Below are 26,522 nucleotides of genomic sequence, written 5' to 3'. Positions count from 1 at the left end.
TATTTTAAGACACTGTATTTTTGCTCTTCAGGTAATTCAAAACAAAGCACCTAAGTATTTCAATGGTTTTATTCTTAAACTTGGTCAAAATCATGTACATGGTACAAGATCTACTAAACTTGCCCTAACCCTCTCCAAGTCAGTGACTTATGGCTCTAATAATCTTAAAAACTCCATGGCTAGAAGTTGGAATTCCATCACACCTAAAATCAATCCTTTTAACTCTGAATCCATCTCTCCTAACTCTTTGAAGCAACACATCAAGTCCAAAAAATTATTTGATTTATTTTAAACTCTATTTTAGACTGGTATCTGGATTGCACTCAAACAAACCCAACAAATATAAAGACAAGTGGCAACTGCTCTAAACTAAACAAAACTCTAAATCAATCACTCTGATCACTTTTAAATTCTCACTTTTGTGCTTCATGCGTTTCTTATCTCTCACCTTTGATCACTCTTTCTCTCCTACCTCTCGTGCAGAGTACCCCCATTTTTTCCCAAATCCTTGTTTCAAATAACTTTTACAATGAAAAAATTTTAGTCCGATTTAGCTAAGTGGAAACACCCTTCCATAACTAACTAATTAATTATTTTTTTTAGGTTTCTTTTCTTTTCTTTTTTAGTATATTTTTAGCTTTATCATATTTTAGGATTTATTTTCCTCAAAAATGTAATCAAACTTTCATATCATTTTTGACACTTTTTAGTTAACAACAGCAACCATTTTTACTGTTGAATATTTTGAAATTGATGTTTGTATAGGTTTTTCCATATATGTGACTTCCCAAGCGATTTAAAGTACCTGAAAATCAGGCCGGTCTTGGTCCGGTATTACGAGCGGTCTAGTAGAGGTCAAATTTTTGTTTTAGATCGGCCTCCAGACTTTCTAGAAATGTGATCTCTAACGGTCGTGGCCGCTTCTAGACGCTCGTGGCCGATCGTTAGACCGGTCGTGGCCGCTCACTAGACAGGTCTTGACCGCTCGTTGGACCGGTCCGGGTTAGACCGGTTCAGGCCGCTAGTTAGTGATTTTTAGTAACAATCACATCAAAAGAATGTTGTAAAAGGATGTCAACCGAGCGATCGGGGCCGGTCTCCTAAACTCGTAGCAGCCTTTTGGTAAATTTTTACCGGTCATTTACCGGCCCTTAAAAGACCGTCTAAAGACCGGTCCCATTTTCAGGTACTTTAAATCGCTTGGGGAGTCACATGTTTTCTAGCTTTAGGTAGCTATCCTTATTGCCTTTTCCTCTCGTATTTAGCTATTTTAACTTGTGCTATTTTTAGTATTTTACTTACACCATCTCTGGTGGTTTTTTTAATGTACATAGCTCTACCGAGTTTTTAAAAAAGAAAATCATCTAATCTAAAAAATTAATCTACTCAGTCACCTTCGGAAAACATAATAGAAAAAGGTACTGACCAGCAGCTTCCTAACAAATAACAGACAATAAATAGACACTACAACAAAATACAGTACAAAAGGACAAAAAGACACACTGTACCAACTATCCCACGTACACTACAGGTGAAACAAACATTTGTAACAAACACAATCTTACATAAAAAATAGAAAAAATCACACAAAAACTGAAAAGAACAGAATTGTAAGTTGGACGCGAACCCGGTTCGGCGTGCCCCGACGGGAGGACTGCACAGGGAAAAGAAAAGTAGGAAATGAATACCTCCGATGCTAATGCTAATTCTTTAGAAAAAAATAAACAAAAAACAAAAAAAACAAAAAAAACAAAAAACACACACATACAATGGAAAGAACTCTTGTCTATTGCTCGTTCCGACATCGACTTTTTATTTCTGCCTATCTTCTCTGAGGCTCTTTTCTGACCCCCTGGTGACCTTTCTGACTTATTTACTATGTTTTCTGACTATTTTAAAGTGTTTTAACTGACCTTGAAATATCGACCCGACCGGGTTTCGAACCCACCAAATGAAAGAGTTTCTGATCAGAAACCCAGCGCGCTATCCGTTGAGCCACACTCGCACAGCAGAACACAAAATTTGGAAATACTTATTGAATGAATAAAAAGACGGGGGGTAATGTTATTATAATATGGGTAAAATTGCCCCTTTTTTAACCTGACTGAAATTCGAGCCGTTACTAGCAACCCTGCGGGGCTCAGGGCGCCGAGTATGCACCCGGCACAGTGACAAGCCGTTACTAGCAACCCTGACCTTAACAATCCCAAACAGCAAAACCCCCGGAAAATTTAAAATGTCGGAATGAGCATTAGACAAGAGTTTTTTCCACATACAATACACAAGAAACAATTTCACAATTTGAAAATATGTAAAAATTCTTCGACGGCTATCCCACGGCGATCTTTGATTGGATTAATCGGATTCAAATTTCCTTGTTTTAGCCAAATTTTAGGAAATCAACTGAGAATAAATGCTTTATTTTTCTTTTATCCTTTAGAGGACAAATATAAGTACATTCTGTGAAAATTTCAAGTCTCTAGCACTTTCCTATCCGGATTTATCTCGATTCCGATTTAGAGGGATCTCAACCGGGATGAGGACGGGATAGAGGGATCTCTCGAAAACGAAAGTGCCCAATAACTGGTGAACAGTTTGTTGTATCAAAAAACCTTTTTTCCTACTTTTACATTAGTATAAGGATACTTTATATACCAAATTTCATCTCCTTATGAGCACTACTTAAGTAACCTGATAACAGATGTTCGTAATTTTCTTACGCGCACGGTAAACCTATAAAGGCACTTGAAAATTAACCATCTGAGGAAAATAGTCCTCCTACGGAAAATTCTACAACAAGAATCTTGTTGTGCGCCGGAAAAATAAAAACTGATACGTCACCCTATTCATAAACACGATCGCGCAACTTTGTTGTCATTCCCAGTCCTTTCAGACGAACGCGGTCCTTACGATTTCGAGATTGCATATTCGTCAGATTGTTTGTTTTCACACATCCCTTTAGAGCTTCAGCGTGGTGTGCAGAAAACATTCACAATCTGATCTCAGGTTATACTTAAGGAGATACAAGGGATATTAGCCAAAATAATTCCGATTTTACAAAAGTTCCAATGAAAGATCACAGTGTCCCATACTTCATAAAACAGTCAGGAAACCTGGAAAAACATTTGACAACTTGCTTCTTCAAGAAAGCGTTTGAAGCACCCTTGTTTCGCATTCGAATGAAAACCTCAGTGACTCTAGGAGTCAGATCTTCAAACATGAATGTGCTACGTGCTATCCATAAAATTTCTGAAAAGACGGATCCATAAAAAATGCACGATGGGATGTTACTGTCGGCATGTGGCATCCTTACAATGAAGAAGGGAAAGGCATCTCTCTTATCAAAAAGTTTATATCTAAAAATATTGTTTTCAACGGTGATATCTAAATCTAAAAACGATGCATGGTTTCCATGGTGCTCAACTTTGAGATCTAATTCTTTAGGGTAAATCTGTTTGTAGCAATTATGAAACTCATCTCTGTCATTTAAGGCACACAAATCATCAATAAATCTACCTACAGAGTGGAAGTTATAGGCACTAGGCGAACTAGCAGAAATGAGACCTTTGACATACTCAGATTCAAAATGGTACAAAAACAGATGCCAACTTTGAAAAAGCAATTTTTTATCAGAAAGGACACACACTCAGACAGTGAAGTACTAGTAAAGAACCTATCATCCTTCCCTTTTGTTGTCCAGTATGCTGAAGTATTTGAAAAACCAAGTTTATTTCTACATCCTAAATCAAACACAAAATTAATAATTTTGGTTAAAATTGGTTAAAATTTCAATGAGAAGATCGTGTGTGTGTACAGTGTTGCAAAATCGTATGTCGAAATTCGTTTTGCTTTTTTCTTGGCATTGATTCTGTTAAGATGTCCAATAACAGGCGAAGAATTTTGTACAACCCAGAACTTATTGAAACTAGAAAAGAAACGAGATTTATGATGGAATTGCTCAACATGTTTGTATAGGACTTTGAAGACGATGGAGACAGCACGAGACAGCGGTTTGGTACTACATGATTTGGAAGCAATGATGAAGCGGCAACCAATAGGATTCTTATGCATTTTAGGAATCCAATACATAATGGGGAGAGTTTTCATTTTGTCAGATAATGATAATCCAAATGTTTTACACAAGTTTTCGCTATTTTCTAAAATGGAGTTCAAATCAAGATTAGAAGGCTGATAGGTGTTATTTCCAGAGATTTCTCTCAGTAATCTAGAAACATAAAACTTTTTACAAATCAAAGCAAAGTTCCTAGATGCTTTGTCGATTGTGACAATCTTAATTTCAACTTTCGAAATAATTGTGTCCCTCCAAAATTTAAATGCCCTAGCTTTGAATTTAGTTTTTTGATCTAAAGTATCAATGCATTCATCTAAACTAGTAATGATATTTTCTAAAGCTCTTTTAAAATTTACACGTTTTGGTTCACGGTAGTTGGGGCCTTTTGTTAAAAGTAGAGTTTTCTACAATTCTCAAATCACCAGTTATAATGTGTTGGTGGAAAGGATCACAAAATTCTGAATTAACACATTCACAACGGTCAGAGTCAAGTGTAAATGAGACCTCATCATCGATAAAAATAGAATTTACAGTGTCTTGATAATTGAGAATTTTATTTCGTATAGTTTTATGTAGAGAATAAGTGACAACTGGTCTATTTTCTTTGGTCGTCAAAGGTTCAGGAAGAAGTTCTAAAATGTCAGGTTGGTTTAAAATAGAAGGAAGATGAATGAGTTATATGGCTTTGTTGTCAAAAAATACATTGCAAATATGTTTTGGTGCTACTTTTCTTTGCTTACTAGGGAGTGGAATATAAATAAGAGTTTCGATGATATCCAAAATGTAAAGATAGTGTTGCTCAGAGAAAGAGTCAAGAGAAACCAAAGGACCACGTGAGATAATTTCGGAAGCAATTTTCTTCAAAGTCGATTTCTTTAGCCTGTTAAGTGCAACTCTGATATCATAGAAAGAATCAATGATGTCATTCTGAAGATGATTGTCAAGAAAATTGAAAAGTCTGTGTGACTAGAAAGTATTGATGGTTATTTCTATTATTAGACGACTGTGTCATTCGAGAGATAAATCTGGTGATTTTAGGAAATAGTTTTCCAACTGGAAGATTTTGATCATGTCCCCTAGCTCTCTCATTAAGACTGTAGGGGAAGACAGTCCGGAGCTCCTTCATCCAGAAATTTTCTCGGTCTACACGTTGTTTTCTAGCTTCTGGACAGACTTTCTTTTCTACATAACCATCCCCATTGAAAACTTCAATGACCTGAATATTGAAACCTGCACCTGGGCAAGCATCTTTGAAATGATTTATCATATGTTGACAACCAGTCTTTGCAGTTCTATGGATGTTCATTCGGATATTTAATTGTTTTGTAGTTTCTCCAACATATTGTAGGTTACAACGTTTGCAAGAAAGAAGATATATAAGATTTTGAGAATGGCAGGAAATGGTTTCATTGGAATGATTTATTATTCGATAAGTTTTTTTAGTCACATTAGACATGAAAAAAGAATTTGTTGAAAGGTTAGGGCAAGTCATGCATCTAAGCCTGTGAGACTGTGCACGACCGGATGACTGATCCCCATTGGCTGATGAAACAGATGTGGAAGGACTTCCTGCTTCCGCTGAAACACCAACTACGGCTTTACCCTGTTGAGGATTAACCAACCTCCTAGGGCGATTCCCACCATCCCTAGGGGAAGTCACCCGGGGAGGGGGCTGCCCTCCCCAAGTTTGCGATCTTGTTATAGGCATGTCTAGAAAATATAATAATTGAATCAGTGGTTAAAAAGTTAGATTTTTTATTTTAGTGGCTATATGTTCATGAACACTTAGGTTGTGTGTGTATAAGATGTTGATAATAAAAAAAGACTGGAATAGAAAACAAGTATAGTTATAGAGAAATCTGAGAGGGGTCTGATGACATACAGAACATAGGAACCTGTGGTACCAGCAAAAGAAAGTTTAAGAGGGAGGAAAGCCTCAAAACTGCAGAAACATGACTCAAGGATATATATAGTAAAGATATGTAATATCTGTCATTTTAGAAAAAGAAAAGTATTCATATATAAATAACTCAAACTGATAAAAACGAAAAAAAGTTAAGAATATTTTTGTCAATTGTGTATATTTACGATTTTTTTGGTATTTTTAATTTTTTAATCATTCCGAAACAGAGGGTAATTTAGCAAAAAGTTAAAGGGAATTTAAATAGTGGTATGTGAAAGAAAAACCTAATCCAAATGAAGATAGAAGAAAAGTAATATTTCAATATTTCAATATCTTTTTATAACAGTTAAAAATGAGCTGAAAGATACAATTCCATGAATAAAAATATCCTATAAAAGGATTTCAAAGCTATTCACAGTAAAAATAACCTATTATGGAAGATAGGTTACAAGGAAAAACATACTATATACATTATTTTACAGTGTACTATTAAACACAATTTATAAACAGGGAAGAAGGACTGTATAGATTGTCCCATGAAACAACTAAGAGAAAAAAAGCATAAAATGACATAAACTATTTCACCAATAAAATGTTAATTTAGAAATGCTATATATTATGTGGATAAAAAGCTCCACAAGGTTCAACAACCACAAGGTGTTAATTAAAATTATATATAAATCAAAAATGTCTAGAAATATAAGAGATTATTTACTCATTTTTCAAATCTTTCTTCAAATGAGTAGAGAGAGCTGTAGAAGAGTACTCAGCTAATCTATAACAATTCCTATGGTTCCAGAACTGAGGCCCATGGAACATTAGCGGACAGAGAGCTTAGTCAAAATGAATAGTACCAACATTGTTTTTAAAACTTTTCCTAGCGATCATATTGCTAGTTTGAGATCTTTGGAAGAGATAATCAATGAAGATGGAAGATGATTGTTTAGGAATTTATGTATGAGTTTACATGATTCAAGCTTATATAGTTGATCTATATTAAGTGGGTTAAAGATGCGACGGGTACATAATGCATAAAACATAATGCATAATAGTATTGTGTAATTTACAGAACGATTTTATATTTTCTAAAACTCTCCTTTGTAGAGGCTAAAACCGCGAAAACTTTTTCTTAAGTAAACATTCCAATTAGAGGGATCCCGGAGGGATTTCCCCAAATAAGATATTTACTTTTTGAATTCGAACGAAAGAGAAAACATTCGAATCATAACAACAAAGGGTTTTCCGTCAGCATAAATAATAAGAAGATGCAACAGATAAGAAGGGTTTCCTCTTCTTCTTTCTCAAAAAAAAGGTAAACACATAAACATTCGATTGTAAAAAGATTCGCAGTCTATTTTCTTTAATCTAGCTTTGGCTTATCTAACAAAAAGCATTCACATGGTTAATGCTTTATCCTTTGTAAGAAGGAAAACCCGTTGAAATTTATTAGCAGTTGTTCGAAAAGATCTCTGAGTTAGAAAAGTAATATACGGAGGAGATATTTTCGTGTTTTTTCTACACTATACTACGTTCTGTAAAATACAACTATGAAAATCAAAATGGCGACAAGCATTTTCAGTGGATCATGGATTTTCTTCATCATCCAAAATTCAAATTTACAGCTTTCTACCCTTTATTTTCTGGTAGAAAATGGTATATTTGTTTTGTTGAAAGTATTATCTTTCAAATTCTCTTTATTATAGCCTCTAAAATTGACATTTTTCAAATTTGCTTAACCCAAGATTCTACAGGATAAAATATATATTTTTGGAATCCTCAACTATCCTAGTTTAAGAAATGGACCCGTCGATATTGTCTCATCCACCATAGGAGGACAGACCTTGTTAATATAATTTTTACATTTAAGTATGGATTCATTAATTTTACCCAAGCCATTGGTTACAGGGGAAACCCATGCAGTTATACCGTATGTCAGATGTGAGTTCACTAAGACAAGGAAGAAACCAGCCAACTTTGTGTAGAATACCTACATTCTGCTTAATTCTTGTGTGCAGTCTCTTGAGATGTTCTCTCCAGCTCAGTTTAATCAATGATTACTACAAGGTATTTAGCTACATTGACATGGTTCAGAGTCTGACCTGAAATAGAAATGTTGAAATTAGTTTGTTTGTGCTCACTGAAAATCATATAGTTGGATTTAGAGATATTTAGAGCAGGTTGATTAGCTCCTAGCCAGTCTGAAATCTTGCCAACCTCAACATTAATAAGATTTTGAAGAGCTTCAGGGTTTTCATGGCTCATAAAAAGACACGTATCGTCAGCAAGCAACGTCTGTGAGAATGATGAATTCAATGGCAGGTCATTAATATAAATCAAGAAAAGAAGGGGACCAAGCACTGAACCTTGGGGAACCCCGTGAGACATGGGTAAGGTTGTTGAATTAGCGTTGTTGCAGTAAACGCTTTGTTTTCTGTTTGCAAGATAAGTTCGAAACCATGATAGAACCCCTTATTCCAATTTTTTCGTTTTTTTTAGCAGTATTGCATGATTAACTGTATCAAAGGCTTTTGCCAGATCGAGGAAGATTGCACAACCAGTCTCTTTGTTTTTTTTTGCATTTGTAGATAAAATTTGTGAGATGTAGTGGAGAAAGTGGAGAAACAATGAATTGCAAAAAACTTTTTTGATAAACAGACTTCCGTACAATCATTTACACAAGTTCATCAAAATACATCCAAAATGGGGACAAATACACAAGCAAACACATCAAATATATCAAAAAACATAGAAACACAAAACAAAACTCGAAGTCCCAGACTAGTGACTGGCGTAGTGACTTTCCACGTGTTTAAGGGCCCACACTCAGTCGCCTTCAGGAACAGAAAAAGATACTGACCAGCAGCTTCCAAGAGGCCCCCCCAGCGGTTTGCGTGATGGCGTGATTGGTACTTTTTTCTTGCGTGATGGCGTGATTAGAGATTTTTTTTGGCGTGATGGCGTGATCAAGACTTTTGCGTGATGCATGATGGGGCAAAAATTTGAGGCGTGATGCGTGATTTGGGCTATTTTTCGCTATTTTTTGCGTGATGAGAAATTTAAGCGATTTTCGTGATGCGTGATGGAGAAAAATTTTTTTGCGTGATGGCGTGTTTAGGGGTGCCGCTGGGGGGCCTCTTCCAAATAAGTAACAAACAACAAACAGACACTACAACGAAATACAGTACAAAAGGGCAATAAGAACATTGTAATAACATCCCACATACACCACAGGTGAAAAACCATTTGTCGCAAACAACATCTCACACAAAATTTGTAAAAGTACAGAATCAAAAGTTGGACAAGAACCCGGTTCGGCGTCGGGACGACCGCACGGGGAAAGGGAAAGTAGGAAATGAATAACTCCTATGCTGATGCTAAATCCTTATACAAAAAAAAAACACAAAAAAAACAGTTCGGAAACCTCAAAAAACATTTGACAACTTGCTTCTTCAATAAAGCATTTGAAGCTCCCTGGTTTCGCATTCGAATGAAAAGCTCAGTGACTCTAGGAGTCAGATCTTCAAACATGAATGTGCTACGTGCTATCCATAAAATTTCTGAAAAGATGGATCCATAGAAAATGCACGATGGGATGTTACTGTCGGCATGTGGCATCCTTACAATGAAGAAGGGAAAGGCAAAGAAATTTCCAAATCAGTTAGTCTTGTTTTTAAACTGATCTACCGTCAAGTTGAAAATTTTCATACTAAAGCCAAGTTTTTGAGTCATTACAACAAGTTTTGGGCCGGTTTTAGAGTCTCTTAACCGAATCAATAAAAAGAAGAATGCTAAATCAATTTCGACCTTTGTGCTTGGATTTTAGTACATTGTTCACAAAGATTCCTCATGACAAGCTGATTAAAGAACTTTCAGAAGTCATTGATTTTGTTTTTGATGCTGGCAATTGCAAATACATCGCTATTTCAAAAAATGATAAAGCATACTGGTCAAAGACAAAACCCAAATCTTCTGTGTCCTTTACTCAGAATTCGTTGAAGACAGCTATGAAGCATCTTATTAAAAATTGTTTTTTCAAGGCAGGTGACGACATTATTATGTGTCAGGTGATTGGAATTCCCATGGGAATTGATCCAGCACCGTTTTGGGCTAATCTCTTCCTCTACCAATATGAACAACGGTACATGAGCAACTCATCGAGGAAGATAAGATTAAAGCTCGCCATTTTCATTCAACAAAGAGATTCATTGACGATTTGTGTGCTATCAATGATGGGAACTTGTTTCAATCTGTGAATGGAGAAATTTATCCAGATGAACTTGAACTCAAAATTGAACATTCTGGATCTCATGCTTCTTTTTTAAACCTAGATATTTCCATCAAAGACGGGATTTTTATTTACATCTAAGAAAAGTTTGAAAATCTCTCATGGATCAGAACACTACCCTCAACATAATCTCAGCAAAAGCTGAAACATCATCACACCCCAATTGCTCGACCGACAATACCAACAAATATGATACAAAACAACAAAACATTCAAACAAACAATTATACAAAGAAAAAAGGAAATGGCAAGATGAAGACAAAGCCTAGAGTCAGGTGTGGTTTGTGTTGTTTGATAAGCGCGACGCTTTTCCTTTTTCTATAGTTCGAATTATTACTTGATGTTATAGAATATTAAAACATTTGAACCTCGAAAATAATTTACAAAACGTGTCTAAACAAATCATTTACAAACAGACTTCATTGAGTCAGGACGTGTGAACAAAAACAAAAATTCAAAGTTCTTGTGAAGATTCAGAATCTGAGTANGTACTCCGGATCCGGAAAATCATGTAATTCCCAAACCAGCCCAAACTTGGGATTGTGCCTTGTACGTAGGTTGTGAATTCCAATATCACAAAGGTATAAAACCGTATGTGGATTCGAGCAAAACATGATTGGGAAGTCAAATTTCACAAACTCGTAAATTTGAGATTAACAATACGGAAAAAGGCATTTTCAGATACAGATAAAATCATAATTCGGATGCGGAATTAAGTAAAACACGATTGGGATGTCAAATCTCACAAACTCGTAAATTTGAGATTAACAATACGGAAAAAGGCATTTTCAGATACAGATAAAATCATAATTCGCATGCGGAATCAAGTAAAACACGATTGGGATGTCAAATCTCACAAACTCGTAAATTTGAGATTAACAATACGGAAAAAGGCTATTACAGATACAGTTAAAATCACAATTCGGATGCGGAATCGAGCAAAACACGATCGGGATGTCAAATTTCACAAACTCGTAAATTTGAGATTAACAATACGGAAAATGTCGTTCCCACATCCAGATAACTCGGATGCGGATGAGAAATTAATCAAAACACAATCGGAATTTCAAATTTTACTAGCTTCTTAATTAACAGAATTCAGGTAATACCGGTATTATTAATAAGATAATTTCAATTATCTTTTCTGTTGTTGATAAATTATTAACATAAAAATATTATTTACAGCCTAAACGTAAAAAATACGTACAAATAACTTGAGCTAGTAAAAAAAGTACAAAGTAAAGCTCTAATAAATCGAGACTCTTCAAAAAGTACAATATAAAAAATACAAATAAATTCTTTGTGTAAAAATAACACTTTTTAAAATAAAAACCCTTAAGTAATGTAAATATATACAGTACAGTAATATCAACATAAGACTTTTCGTTTTTTTAATAAATAAATAAACAACACAAGACCAAAATTTAGTCAATAAATGTATGACCAACGCTAAAAGTTGGTAAAGATGAAAAAGAAACATGTGCGAGAAGATAGAAATATCTCAGTTTGATGAAACTCATACATCAAGTTAACGGAAGGCAAGTTTGATTGAAATCCGAATGGATTAAGGGAGCTTTTAACAGTACAAATAGTTCACATGTTCACAAACTTCAATCAGAATCCGGTTCGGTATAAGTTTTAAAAATGTCCTTATCTGTTTTGACGGACGTACTAGTCACTACGACCAACTGCCGCCGAAATAGTTCTCGACCAAACTCGGTGTATCTATCTGGGGTCGAACTTCCTGACGCTATTTCAATTTTGAACTGTTTCATCTTTCGACGGAGGGCTGCATTTGAAACAACGCCACAAATTAGATGTGCTATCTTGAAAAAGTCCTTGGGCATCAATTCTAGAAGAAATTAAAAAATATATATATATGTGTGAAGAAATAAGAATTTCTGTCCGACTATATTCACTCAGGAGATGTGGGTGACAGAGCAGCATATGCATTTCGTCCTTATTAGGACTCGTCAGCGCTGCATCCTGCAGTACTACACGTCTTTTTTTTTTTTACGAAACTAGTTTTACCAAGCAGCCTCAATGTTTCTTAAGAAATCGGCCTTTTGAGCCTTAAATGTTTCTTACGTGTTTCTAAACTTTTTGACATAATTAGCCTTGATTGGAAGGTTCTTATAAAAAACCGAATTAAAAATGTTATTTTCTCATTCTCAGCCTCAGCAAGTTTCTTAGATGTTTCTTAGTTTTTAGGCATTCTGAGCCTCATGTTTCTTAAAAGTGTGTTTCTTAAAAAAAAAGACGTGTAACGTCTGTAAAAAAGGGAAATGAAAAATGGTAAACAAAATCCATTTTTGCAAGAAAATTTAATAACAAATAAAAACAGAACCGAATAAGCTCTTTTTTATCTTGACATTCAAAATACAAAAAAGAGAGAGATGGTGAATTTCTAAATATTTCGACTTCTTTATCGAGTCTGTCATATATATGTGAAGAAATAGGAATTTCTGTACAACTATACTCACTCGGGAGATTTGGGTGGCAGAGCACCCAGCTAAGCTTTGCTTACGGGAATTTTTTTTTGTATAAATTCACTAAGAAAGTCACTTACGATCCTCACTAAGATCTTCGGCTAAGAATTGAGCTGCCCTTTTAGGAAATGTGTTGACTGCCTGAGTGTTGAAAACTTGGTCTTGTGATGCTGTCAATACTTCCTGATTGTTATTTTCATTGGCTGCCTCTTGAGCAGGTTCCTTTTCTGGGGTATAGTTTGGCGAAGATGGAACATAACTGCTATCCTGAAATGATTAAAGTATATGTATTTGTTAAATATCAAGAAAAGATCATTCAAACCTTTATCAAAAACTGTATTTAATTGGTCTATAAAAGTACCAAAACTATGAAAGTCAAAAATCTTTCTTTCTTAAGGGTACCTATTTGCAAAAATTCTCTCTAAGGTCAATTTTTCCGCTTTTTCTGAGGCAGTTTGAACAGATAAACCTAAACAAAATTCAAATTCACAGCCCAAACCATGCTTTTTCACAATTTACCCACTAAAAGTATGCAATATCAATGTTTTGATCTTGATTTTTGAGCTAAAAATCTGTCATCCGCCAAATGAATTTCCCTTTAAAAAAATTTTTTTTGGCCATCCGCCAAATTAAATTCCCTCCAAAATTTCTTCCAATAAGGGTAATATACACTCAATCTCAACTCATAGGAGTATTTCGACAAAAACATTCAAAAATTTACCCTATGGGACAGAGACTGAGTAGGATCATCATCATCATCACCATTATCACTATCTTGATTTTTCTTTCTGTTTGTATCTTCGTTGTTCTGAATAAGAAAAACAACAAAAAGATCATGAATTGTCTGTCTATTACAAGTAGATTTGTGCCACTACAATTATAGTGCATACCTGTAAATTGTAACTAAAAATGAACTCCATTTCATTTCACAGTTCAAGCAAAAGAGAATCAACAGATTTCTATAAGGAATAGGGAAGGGGATAAGGAACAGGTGCTGTATATACAAAAAACATACCTCAAATGGGCTTTTATTTTTGTCTTCCAGCATCTCCGTTTCTGGGATCACTATTTCATCTTGAATCTGTGAATAAAAAGTTTCATGTTGATACATAATGGAAATACGAACGAGTCAGGGTGTGGAGCAGTTAGTATGAGACATGTTGGTTAGTGCAGTGGTGGTGGGCCATGTGAATTTTATGAAATCACTTTAAAGTAATCAGCTGATCTTTCGGCTGTCATATAAATTTGAGTACCTAAAATGGTTCTTAAAATGTAGTAATTTCCTTATGAAAGATGAAAAATTGAAACAATTAAGGTATTATAAATTTTTATTCGATTTTATTGATTTTATAGTGATAAAAATGTCAATCATTTCAATCCCCCCTGGAGCAGTTTATAGTCATGAATCTAATAATAAATCCCTGATTCAATCGCTACAATGAGTGACCTGTAAAGTTGTGGAATGGAAATAATTTCTTTAGAAGAATATTCACATGCAGTCGATAAATTGTTCCAATGATGAACATTGTTGTAATTAGGCAAAACCAATTTGATTAGTTGTTTTAAGGGCCCGACCGACCCTGAAATTTCAAAAATTGAAATAAAAATAAAGTTGATTTTTAAAGTACATTATTCTTTTCATTGCTTTACAGACTGTCAGATTTAAACAAATTTGGTAGTTTTTCCAAGGTTTTGAGAATTTTATAATCAATTTTTCATTTCATCCATGAATTCGAGCTTTTTGGGTCTTTTTATTTTCTATTCAACATTTTTGTCAAGATGAAGTAGTTTTTGTTTCCTTTTTAGGAGATTTTATAGGTGAAATTTTAATTTTAATTTCTTCGCCAATCGACTGACCCTCTTTTTTTGGTTAGCTTGGCCCGTAAAACAACAAATTAAATTAGTCTTGCCTTATCAAATAATAAAACATGCAAAATGAAACCTGTATCATTTGTGAAAAAGGATTCTCCCTTATGTCTTCTGTCTCTGGGATAGATGTTATGACTTGATCTTGTCTCTGTGAATGAAGGTTTATGTGATTATTAAACCAAAGTGAAGATTTTAAACCTAACAAATTTGTCAAATAGTTTCCATAAAATTATTCGCACAAGGTATTCAGAATGGTTTTTCTAATGAATATACAGCTTTGACCACTCAATCATTTGCCGAGTCTGACCACCATTCACAAAAATAATACTTTAACATAACATAGTGGGCACAGGGATCTGAGCCCCCTCTTAAAATCATCACCCCCTATTTTTGCTCAAAACCCCTCTTGAAAAGGGAAATCTCCCAACCCCAATCTTTTATCAAACCCCTTATTTTGGTAAAATATTGACTTAACCCCCTATTATTATACCTCTGTGTATGCACCTCTTTATCGGTTTACCCTGATTTTGTGCTGGCCTAAGACTGTACCAATTAAACAAACATTTAGAATGACAAGGAGAAGATCTTTGTTGATGAAGATTTCTTTCTTTTGAGAACTGATTACTCAAATTTGTTAATAAAAACGTGTTTGAGAAGCAAAATTAGATAGAATTTTCTCAAGCCTCCTTAAAATTTAACCCCCTATTTTCTTTCTACCAACCTTTTTCAAAAGTTTTGATCCAAACTATGTGCATAATACTGGCTGTGGCAAAATTATTAACCTGAATTTTCTTTGGTTTTGTAGTTTTCTTGGGGGTAAGTGATTTCTTCGGACCAAGGGCTCTCTTTGGTGTCAGTGGCTTTAGCTTGTGATAATTCTAAAAATTTGAATAAAAAATCGATTTAACTTAGGCTTAGGGAAGAGTAGGCAGTTTAATTTTAATATCATTCAAAACAATTAACAAATTTTTACCAAAGTATAAATATTTATTCTAAAGGCTTTTTAATGCCAAAAAGACTGGCAAAATAATTTATTACTTTAATCGGATTATCTTTTGCGAGAATAAATTTCACAATTTTGCAAATTTTTGCCATTTTTCGCAACATTAAAACTCTTTTCAGCTGCTTTAAGGCTTAGTCTCAAAATTAAATCTACGTAAAAATTTTCAAATCTGTGACTCGCAAAATTAAAACCAGAAAATTTCGCGATTTTTCTCTCTCGCGAAACTTAATCTGATTTAAGTATTACCTTAGTCCTTTTAGGGGAAGAAACACTCAAGTCAATTGCCTTTGATGATGGTCTTGGACATCCCTATTAAAAAAGGAATTAAATTATAGTGAAGAGTAATAATGCACATAATATAGTGTTCATTCTAAAAAACTGAATATTTTAATTCATATAAATAGACTAAGTAATAGGTATTCAGTTCCCAAGGTGGTTTGACAAGATTCTGAGAAAAGAAATCATGTCATTATAGTAGGTCTTAAAAATCAGCAAATGAGTAGCAAATAAAAAAGGATGTTTTACTTTTCCCTTCTTTCCAGTTGTTTTGGGAGGATTTTGATCTTGTGAATGTGCAGCTTGCGATGTAGCCTAGAAATCTAAGCTAGTTTGATTCAGTCACTTGGATAAATCTGATGGTTAAGTTATGACTGAATAACTAGCTTAGGGACAGTAAACTCGGTAGCTTATCAACTGACAACAACGACAATTCAAATTTCGCGGCGAGGGATAACGTAAACTCACATAATTTGCATAATTATTCGTCGTTGACTTAATTCGTTTCATATCGAAAATATGAAATCACACCACACACAGAACATAATATCAAAACATTATTTAGAATTTTTTTATTTTGTCTTTTTCTCTATCTTCTGATTGGCTCTTATTGTAAGATTAGATAAACAAACTCTCCGTCTTACAGTTTATGCGCTCCTTTTGTATAATATAAAATGAAATTCTATTGTAAAGTGTGCCGATGGAGAGTGAAGGAAAAATTTGTTCATTTTTTTCAAAAAGTTATGTTTTATGGAAAGTCAACAAGAGACAAATTCGTTCCTTGAGTGATAATTTTGTGATTTGACATTAAAGTATTTTGTATGATTTTTACAAAGCTCATCTTAAAAATAACCTTCAACAAAATACTGTAAATAAAAATTACTTTAGACTAGCAGGCTAAAATACCGTATACAAAACAATGTATGTAATCAATCCCCCCCCCCAAAAAAAATATTTTCTTGAGTCTTGAATTCGTATAGCTGTCACTGAAAATAAGCACCGACAGTTTTATGTTCTTCGAAAACGAAAGATGTCATTGTCTGTAAAATCGAGCATAAAGTCTCAAATTCATAAAACAACAAGAAACCACAACGGCCACAACCAGTCAAAAACCAAGAACTGTCTATCATCTATCCATTACAGTATGATACAATATCATGTCATGCAATCCAATCAGAATACAGAACTACAGCATAGGATTTGTACAAGTACTCTCTCTTATATATTGCCACATACGATAGTCAATGTTCAATCACAAATCTTTACTTTATTATTTGCCATTCTGGAAACAAGCAACTTTTGCTGTCTTTACGACGAATAGCATTCTTTTTTCTTCATCAGTTCAATTCTTCCCAAAAACAAGAGGAGCACTATCAGGTCGGGATCAGGTCTTGAAAACTTTTTCTGATACAGTATTCCAAATATCCATCATAATATAATCGAAGAAAGATCTTGCATTCAATGAGTACCATCCTTTTCTATAGGCTACCTCTTCTACTCGTTTTCTGATAAAATAATTATAAACTTCTACCGCTCACGAAAACTTCCGATTTTTTACCACGTGACCTACTCTGACCAATCAGAAGCTCACCGAATCCTGCGTTCATATTATGAACGCGCCCTTTCCCTAAGCCAGTATTCCAAGGCAAACTTAAAATCCGTAAATATAAAAAATGTAATAAATATAATAAAAACGCTATATTGCCATAAGCCGTGTGTCCTTGCCTAGCCTTGTGAATACGGGCTTAGTTAACTAGGCTACTTGCGATGTTCCTGGCTGATTCTAAATGTTGACAAGCAAATGTGACTGTGAAATTACTTCTGAATCTTATAATTTTTTAAACTATTTTGCAAGCAAATACACCTTTTCAGTGTTGCTCAGTGTTCAAATTCAAAGTCATTTTGTCTCCCAGAAAACTTTATGAAAATTTCCTGTCTCAACTTTCAACTGTCATTTGGCTAGAGTTGACTTCTCTCTTCATTAGAATATTTCTATGACTGAAAAGATTTTTTATATTATTCTTTTGACCCCCAGCCTCCATGGTGACCAATGGTGCTGATGTTAGATTTACATGTTTTATTGTGCTTTTATTCTGAAAAATAAAACACATTTTGAAAATTGCATTTTGAAACATAGATAAAAGGACTGCTGGTATTTTTTTGAAAACACAAATAAAAACTACAACAATATAAAAAGTTGAGTTCTATTAATACCTTATCAAAATTAAGCTGTCTTCTTGTATCTGAATCTTCTTCATCTGGTTTCTGAAATAATAGAAAGAGTTGTTTAAATATTTAAACTCAAAAGCAGGATTACTAATTTATGCTTTACTAATGGAACTACTATGCTTTTTTTAAAACGCTTGATCATAGACTGCTCTAACTTACTTTTTAGAGCAAATAATAAAAAAAATAAAACAAAAAGTGTTAAATCAGCATTTGAGTTCATGAATTTTAGCCACCACCCCCTCCTCAAACTCAAAATCACCCCTTTACTATAAAAAAACAACTCTTACTACTCCCCCTTAAATTTTATCAAGATTCTTACCCGACCTGGTCTGAAAAAATTTATGGAGAGTACAAATAAGCTCTAAAACTAATGCCTTAAAATTGGCACAATGTTTTATTGATACTGTAATATATTCAGTTGTTTCAAGGACAAACAATCAAAAATCATACCTTGCCATATCTTCTACGTTCGTGGACAATGCCCAAAAGTGCCCTTTTAAGCACATCTGTTTGGGTCTTTCTAATAATTGGATGCGGACAGTCATTTTTCAAATATACCATGAAGTCATTTAAGTCCTTTTTTGCATCAGGTTGGGAAAAATTTGCGGGAATCGATCTGCCCCATCTTGAATCAACTTCGCTTCTTAATTGTTTTTGCCTGAAATACCAACAAACATATGTGATATAATCATTCAAACATTTAAACAAATTTAAAACAAAGTTGAAAGCTTTCGGGCTGGTTCCTCGTTAGAAAAAATTGATTAAAACCTTTTATAGATTTTTACTCAGCATTAGTTAATTTTCATTTTTTTTAAACTATCACACATGTTAGAACTGCAAGTTTAAATTTTGAAAATATTTTCAGCTGTCAAAGGGTTTGCTAGGTTTGCTTTAAATTGCATGATTTTAGCCTAGAATTATAATAAATTATATAATAAATTATATAATAAATTAATTATAATTTTCCTTATTAGGGGTTTTCAGAAATACAATTTTAAACAACCTGGTAATTATATCTCCCTTGTATTTGAAAATGTTTTCACCTCTTTAGTTTATTTTGACTCTCAATTTATTAGGCACCCTGATAGTAAGAACTATCTAATGAGGTAGACAACAAACTAACCTCATATTCTTCAAAAAAACATCAAGTTCTGTTGCCTTGGATGGAGTCGACTCTTTTGTTTCTGAGTTGGTCAGTGCAGGAGGGAGTTTGACTTGAAATTCAAGTATTTCTTTGATGCTCAACTTCATTTCTTTCAAAATGGCGAATTGATTGGCAGATCCCACAAGAACTTGAAGGTGTTTACCACTCAAGTCGTAAGCTGAAATAGAAAATTTTTAATAAACACATGCTATCAAAATTTTGAAATGGCCCAATTCATATATATAAATAAAACAGTTGATTTGGTAATTTTTTTTTCATGGACCCTTGACTCAAAATCTTGAACTTGCACCTTTCTGAAACTTTGTGCAGGGATATTCCTATGGTCAAGGTACTTTTTTTTCACCTCCACCAGCCCCACACAGGGTCGCTAAACACCAAAATAGAAAAATAAGTCCCTCAGGTGGCCATACAGGGTCACTTTTTTGCAAATTTTGCCAAAATTGTTTGAAAAATGAGTCCCACGTACGTAGCCTGTCTACAATAATGTTTCAATATGATAATAAAGTTTATTAAAGTTTCAATTCAGATATGATTTACTCACCAATAATCTTGTTCGCCATCTCCAGAGGAAAGAGTGAACGTAGATACATTACTAATTCATCTGATGTAAAGTCTTCTACTCCTGGCTCCATTTCACCAGATTTTATACGTTTGAAAATCACTGAAAATCACTTTTTTACTCCTCATAGATCTGACAAACTGTTTGTACAGTACACGTGCATAAATTTTTTCCGTAACCCTTGGTGCTTTGATGCCGCTGTTTGGAGATTTCAAACCGTGGCCTAGAGACAAAATTATTTCCCCTAGTGTTGAAAGTAGTTGATGAGTTTGTCCGTGTGACCACGAAATTTTGCATAACATAAACACTATAAATAAAGACTGATTAATTTAGAAAAGTTTTAATTTTTCAAAATGAAATAAGTTTCAAAATTGATATCTAACCTTAAAATTTCATTAAAAAATAAGTTAAAATTATCATACTTTTCGTTTTATATGGAATACTAGTTCATATTCATTCTCTAAATTTTGAAACATTCGGTCTGTAAAATACACGTTAAAAATATTTCAAAAAAATTTTTGGCGCAATTTTTCTAAATTCCACAACAAGCCAACCAAGAAAAGAACCAAGCAAAGACAAAGAAGAACAGATAGAAATGGCTGAATGGTGCTGAATTAAAGATTACAAGATGGAAGGTGAGCAAGAACCACAACCAAAATGGGCTAGACTGTCAGTTGCAAACTGTCGGTGTGAGAAATCAACTATTCAACCACACACACACTGTCCTTGTCCGTCTTGCAAAGGAAAAGCTGTTCATCGAAACACAGAAATTGCACATTGCAAACAATATTTAATGCTTGCCAAAATAGAAGAAGGATCAAATCAAGTAATTGGCAATAATGATTCTGTTCAGGATGAGTCTAATGCTAATGACAGCAATAATTCAGACGAAAACTCAGCTCTCAACCAAAACATTTACACACCGAACACTTAATCACACACAATCACTCTACTCAAATACACTGTCACTTCAGCAGCAGGAGGTTTCACCAAGCACATTGACAGGCATATTGCAAGATGACTCGAACAACTGTCAAGGCAGCATGATTATGAATAACAATATAGATACTAGTATCGATGTTTCAATGTACCGTCACAATAACCATGTAGCAGCAGCAGGACCTTCTCATGATGATGGAGATGATGGTGACTTCTCTGTTCCTCTAAATGAATTGGATCAATCTAATAATGACAGGTAATTTAAATTTCACACCCACATTTTGCATAAAGCTCTTCCAGTTAAGAGTGTTTAAGAGTCCGGATATACCACAGGAATATCAGTCTGGGAAATCCTCTCAATTGCATGCTTATGTTCCGAGGGCGTAAGCCCGTAATTGCATGGTTATAATTTACGCCCGATCCCGCCCTGGTTGAAATTGCTTAGGGATTTCAAGGGGTTCAGAATTCTCTAATTCAGGCGAAGGCATGGTTTAACGGGCAATCCATTTTTACGAATCTTCTTCTACGATAAATTTTGAGTAAAACTGCCCTAGGCTTTTGAAATTCAACAGAGCTTTCGGAAGGAATTACATGTGAAAAATATAGGAAATTTTAAAGCGTGCAATTACACGCTTACCGCCCGTTTCAGAACAATTTCGATAAGCGTGTAATTACACGCTTAAAAATTCTGCCATTTTGATAACCGTGCGATTGCGCGCTTACGGCCTCGGAACATAAGCGTGCAATTGAGAGGATTTCCCAGACTGCTTGCCGATTTTGGTACCGTATGTCGTCAGTATAGGTTTTAAATTTAATCCTTCATGTCTTTGTCATTTATTGAGCAGTAAAAAAATCAACTAACCTTCCATCATACAATCTAGCCTTTTCTCAAACTGTTTTCATGTTGTTCGTAAAAAAAAAACACGCATGATTGAATTCATTTGGATTTTTATGACTTTGGAGCGTGCATATAATTAAATTGTTATCGAGATCTTTTTGCTTGTAACTACCGCAACTTGGTCTAATGTTGACACCCCTCCTCTTATTTCGACACCCTTTTTATCAGCTGAAATTGATAGAAAGGTTGAAACTGTTTTTCTTTGCTTAGATGTCAGAGAGGAATGATCCTTTTTCAATCAGTGATTCAAGCTTTCCTATTATTCCTATCTCTAAAGCAGAGTGTTTAGACCAACTTACGGTACAAATATCACAAGATTTCAAATCGGTCTCTCTGAAAACAGGGCAATGGGCACTTAGGATAACCAAAGGGTGATAGGTTATAGTTATGGTTAAGATATGTATATTGAAAAGTCAAAACTGAGAATTAAATTCATCAAACACTTTGTGTGAAAATTTTTCTTCTTTATTTTCAGGGAAAACCTTATACTCTCAAATCTCATGCGAAGCCTTGTCATTGCATCTGGTATGAATGCCTCAATAAAAATGACAGAAGAGCTGTTAGCTTATGTTGGGGAACTTTTGAGTCATGCTCACAATATGGAAAATTGGCCACCATCTTATGTCACTGCTACTTCTCTTCTTAAAAGTAGGGGCGTTTACATTGATCCTGTTCACCATAAAGTCTGCTTTAGCGTCGATCACCCCCTTCACCACTATGTTGTTGGTATTGATGAGCAATGCCCACATTGTGATGTGACACCCTCAGTTGATAGATATTATCTTCCTATTAAGGATAAAATAAATCGTTGGTTTCTATCGGATGACATGGCAGAAAAAATGTTAGCTCATTGGAGAGATAGAGATGTGTGGTTAGGAAAATCAGGAGTTAGCTATCCAGTAAATGAGATTTGGCACGGTTCCAGATTCAAAGAATTGCAGTGGTTCTGGGACAGTGATTGTAGATGGCCACTTCCACACATTTGTACCAATTGCCACAGTTATATCAATCTTAATGGAAATCAAAGTGAAACAATTGATGTTACTTGTTATCATTGTTACAAAGAAGAGACAATACAACCAAAGTTTGTACATGGAGATCCTCGAAACATTGCTTTGATTGGCCATTGGGATGGGTGGAGTCCAAAATCTGGAAGAGGCTCTGGTAGGTTTTAGTTATTTTTTTTGTCCATTTACTTTAGGTGCCTAATAAGCATAGGGGTTCAAATAAACAGGTGGATAATGATTGTGGGGACACATGCATTGGGCACCTGAGACTACTAGACAAGTTAAGTTTCATGTTCTACAGATAGTTAATCTAGTTTGAGCCAATAAAAACTATCCATGGAGAGGAATTCACGAGTAAACCCTTTTTGTGTGTAATGTAATATAATTTTATACTAAAAGATACTCATTTGTTATTGTGTGTATTATTGTAATATTAATCACATGATGCTAAAATTCTGTATAATCATATAATGTAACATTGGGAATAATTTTCTGTAATTTTCCCATAAAACTCTTGTTGATGTTTTTATACACAGGAATTTTATTCTAATAGGACACCAAAGATTTAAAATAAGTCTTGGAAGATTTGTCACAAAATTTGTGACATCAATTTTCTCTAAGCTTGGTAAATGGCACGGCACATACAAAGGATTTTATTCAAAAGATCTAATAATTGCTCAAACCTCAAGAGTTACGTGTGTACAGGGCAATTTCAGGATCTCAATTTCAGGTAATAATTCCCAGTAAAACCATCAATCAACAAGAGCGCCATGGCTTGGCTATTAGCTAGTCTTAAAATTATAACTCCCAATTTCTTTACTATTAAGGTTCCATTGAGATATCAATTGCCACAATGGAGAAGCTTCATCGTTCAAAGAATGACCACATTTACACCACAACCTTTGTGCCAGAGCATGCTTTGCCCAATAAAGAACCAAATGCTTTAGATCCATTTTTGGAACCACTCATTACAGAGTTGGAAGAACTTTTTATTGATGGTAAGTCTACTTTTGAGGCATATTATAAATTATACTATACTACCTTTTGCTGTTTTGTTATTGAGATACAGTTCAACTGTAAAATCATTATGAAAATAACCAGTACCAACATTACTCATTTAGCAGTTTATTATACCTTACCACCCAGCTCTGGAGAAAATATTATCTTACCCAAAGTATAATTGGACACTAAAGATATTTAAAAACTTTCGTTCTCACATGTCACCAACTGATTATACTCACCTACTTCACTCATCTACTTCACTCACCTACTTCACTCACCTAAATTTTCTTATAAATCTCACATTTAGGACTGGAAGTTAAATATCCAATAGATGTTGGTAACCTGAAGGCTGGAAATTGCACAATCAGATGTTTGTTAATTTGTTGGACGGGTGACTATCCAGCGCAGTGTCAAATTGGCAAGTTTTCTTGCAGGGGGACATATGGTTGCCGTGTAGATAAGTGTAAAGGTTTGAAAGCTTTCAGCTCACTTTATTTTGTGAATATCTCAGTTTGTTCATTCAAGTGCCAGAAATTGCCATGAATTTGAAAGTATAACCAGCATCAAAATCATCATTTTAGACAATTTAAATTTGACTATTATAACAGGGATATAATGTATTTTTAATTTAGAACTTTGCACTTTGAATCTAGGATACTTGAATCTCCTTAAACCTTTTTTACAATTCATGTTTAATCAACCTATGAAATTCTTTATTTCAGGTGAATCTGTCAATGGTAGTTGTTAGCTTCTCTATATGTTGTTCACGATTTACCGATGGGGTAATTATTTTCCAAAACTTGCTGACGTCATCATAAAATGACCCAATTTTCAAAGATATATTTTTAAGTCCTCACTGGTGGTACAATTACTTGCTTTATTTAGCAGATTCAACCACTGAAGTACAAGCCCGAAGGGCTAGAATCGAATCTCTATGGTGGGATTTGAAGCCTTCCCATCCCACCAAAGTTGCGCGGCCTTGAGCGACCCACCTGGTTTTTCTACAAATAACAAATAGAAACTAAATTTTTCCCTAGCTTTCAAAAAATATACCACTCAAAAACAAAGAAATCACTGAATCCTATCCGTCTCGTCAAAACACCGCACCGCGTATATTATAAAGCTTCACTTTTTCTTGCCTGAGAAAAGATTCGATTCTACCTTAAGTGGATAAATTTTGGCGGGGATTTAATTTGGCGATTGGCCAAAACACGATTTTTGGCTGGGATTTAATTTGGCGAATTGGTAATTTTGTCACACTGAAATGGGTGAAAATTACTCAAAAAAATACTAAAAAGCTGTGATTTTTCACATAATTCTATTTTTGTTAAATTTGGTGGGGATTTGTTTGGCGAATTGCCGAATTTGGAAATTTTGGCCAAATTCGCCAAATTTAACCCCCGCCACAATTTATCCACTTAAGGTAACCCTTCGGGCTTATACTTCATTGGATTCAACGTTTGTTTGAAAAATATTTAAGATTGATCAAACTGATTCTATTTCAGCTCGTTTCAAGTCTCCAAGGAGCAATTGACCACAGTGATGCTCAGCACCCTGTTTTTTACATTGGAGCGCTCACCCTCACGTTAGATAACGTTCATTGCGTAGATGAAAATCTTAAGGAGACATTGAGGCTACTCGAAACAGATGACGAGGACGTGTACCAATCATTCCGATCATGTTACTTATTCAACCAACAATCGGTTTTAAAGATCGGAACATTCGTTTGTCTCGCTGATGGAGTGGTTGGTAAGATAGACGAATTTATGTTTACAAGGGTAGCCAAATTCGTTCGGTTACAAACGTACAATTTCACTGGCATGACGATCAAGGGTTTCAAGGTTTTACAACCGACTGCAAATAGTAAAGTTGTTCAGATAAGTGTGGTTCGACGGAAAGTGATTGTTTACAACGGAAATAACGATTTACTTTTGGTCGATTTTGACCGACCAAGTTTTTCTTTTAATTTCGATGCTGTGCCTCCTGTTATAGAGTAGATTTTGTAAAGTACCTTATTCGAAGAAATTTTGGCGAGAATTTAATTCGGCGGATGGCGAATAAAATTAAATTTGGCGGGAACTTAGTTTCGCGGATTTAAGGCAAATCCGTCAAATTTTTTTCCAGCCAAAATTTCTTCGAATAAGGTATTAATATTTTGTATATCGCTTTCTATATTTATTATTGTGCGATCATTTGTAAAAGATCGCTTGACATTAGTGCTCCTTTTCCACTGCTTTCAGGTTTCGTTTTGGACATGTTCGTGCAATTGCATTAATAAATGATGTGTTAGGTTTTACCATGACAGGTCTATTAATTTCGAGTCCGAATTCGATTGATTTGAAATTTTAATATTTATACACCAATACAATGAATTCATTCATGTCAGCATCCAAACCGAGTTTAATGAAATTAGGATTCTGGTTAGTCAGGCATATGTTTACTCTAAAAACAGACTAAACGCCGCCTGAACGTGACGAAAAACAAGACGCGTGTGAGGTCGGGGTTGGCCGTGCTTTTCCTTCACAGCAAGTCATTAAGCAAGTTTTCAACTTCACTTGCCCTCGGTTGGTTAAGTTACGGTCAGGCTTGATGGAGCAGGTTGAAATCCAGCTGTGCTCTCTGTTCGTTGATGGCTGCCTTCGCGGTTCCCGACGGAATACCTCCCGCCAGATCCTGATGTTGTACAATAGATCTGTTGTTCTCTCAGATCTGTTGACATGATGCAACGGTTTCAAAAACATCCCGTTTCCAATACAGCTATATATTTCACTATATATACTGTATTTTACGATTTTACACAATCGAAAATTATTTTTCAAAGTCTGAC

At 34.6% G+C, this 26,522-nt stretch overlaps 2 protein-coding genes across 2 annotated transcripts; one reads left to right on the top strand and one right to left on the bottom strand.

The window, feature by feature from the left end:
• Positions 1 to 11,861: 11,861 nt before the first annotated feature.
• On the bottom strand, positions 11,862 to 20,151 carry LOC136822407 (uncharacterized). The gene is made up of 13 exons (XM_067078662.1): positions 19,832 to 20,151; positions 19,249 to 19,447; positions 18,576 to 18,783; positions 18,111 to 18,161; positions 17,659 to 17,679; positions 16,146 to 16,211; positions 15,867 to 15,929; positions 15,400 to 15,495; positions 14,691 to 14,765; positions 13,653 to 13,829; positions 13,470 to 13,556; positions 12,829 to 13,015; positions 11,862 to 12,111 (listed from the first exon to the last, which is right to left on the bottom strand). Exons 1-13 carry the CDS (start codon positions 19,920 to 19,922, stop codon positions 11,870 to 11,872), a joined length of 1,563 nt encoding a protein of 520 aa, XP_066934763.1. The 5' UTR covers positions 19,923 to 20,151; the 3' UTR covers positions 11,862 to 11,869.
• A 741-nt stretch (positions 20,152 to 20,892) lies between these two features.
• LOC136822406 (uncharacterized) lies at positions 20,893 to 25,692 on the top strand. The gene is made up of 7 exons (XM_067078660.1): positions 20,893 to 21,044; positions 22,162 to 22,850; positions 23,521 to 23,691; positions 24,003 to 24,164; positions 24,418 to 24,432; positions 24,584 to 24,597; positions 25,201 to 25,692. The coding sequence occupies exons 1-7, from the start codon at positions 20,893 to 20,895 to the stop codon at positions 25,690 to 25,692; spliced, it is 1,695 nt and encodes a 564-aa protein (XP_066934761.1).
• The last annotated feature ends 830 nt before the right edge of the window (positions 25,693 to 26,522 follow it).

This window comes from Clytia hemisphaerica, unplaced genomic scaffold, assembly GCF_902728285.1.
Source record: "Clytia hemisphaerica strain Z4C2 unplaced genomic scaffold, Clytia hemisphaerica genome assembly, whole genome shotgun sequence".
In the NCBI taxonomy this organism is placed as follows: domain Eukaryota; kingdom Metazoa; phylum Cnidaria; class Hydrozoa; order Leptothecata; family Clytiidae; genus Clytia; species Clytia hemisphaerica.
This window is presented reverse-complemented; position numbering and strand designations above follow the sequence as displayed.

What these genes read in the sequence shown, in the direction of transcription:
- LOC136822406 (XM_067078660.1), top strand. Translation starts at nt 20,893, where the DNA reads ATGATTATGAATAACAATATAGATACTAGTATCGATGTTTCAATGTAC. An exon ending in GATCAATCTAATAATGACAG is followed by an intron (nt 21,045 to 22,161) that starts GTAATTTAAATT and finishes CTTTATTTTCAG; the next exon opens with GGAAAACCTTATACTCTCAA. An exon ending in AAAATCTGGAAGAGGCTCTG is followed by an intron (nt 22,851 to 23,520) that starts GTAGGTTTTAGT and finishes TTTACTATTAAG; the next exon opens with GTTCCATTGAGATATCAATT.
- LOC136822407 (XM_067078662.1), bottom strand. Translation starts at nt 19,922, where the DNA reads ATGGAGCCAGGAGTAGAAGACTTTACATCAGATGAATTAGTAATGTAT. An exon ending in CAACTGGAAAGAAGGGAAAA is followed by an intron (nt 15,930 to 16,145) that starts GTAAAACATCCT and finishes CTTTTTTAATAG; the next exon opens with GGATGTCCAAGACCATCATC. An exon ending in CTCAGTCTCTGTCCCATAGG is followed by an intron (nt 13,016 to 13,469) that starts GTAAATTTTTGA and finishes TAATCATTTCAG; the next exon opens with GATAGCAGTTATGTTCCATC.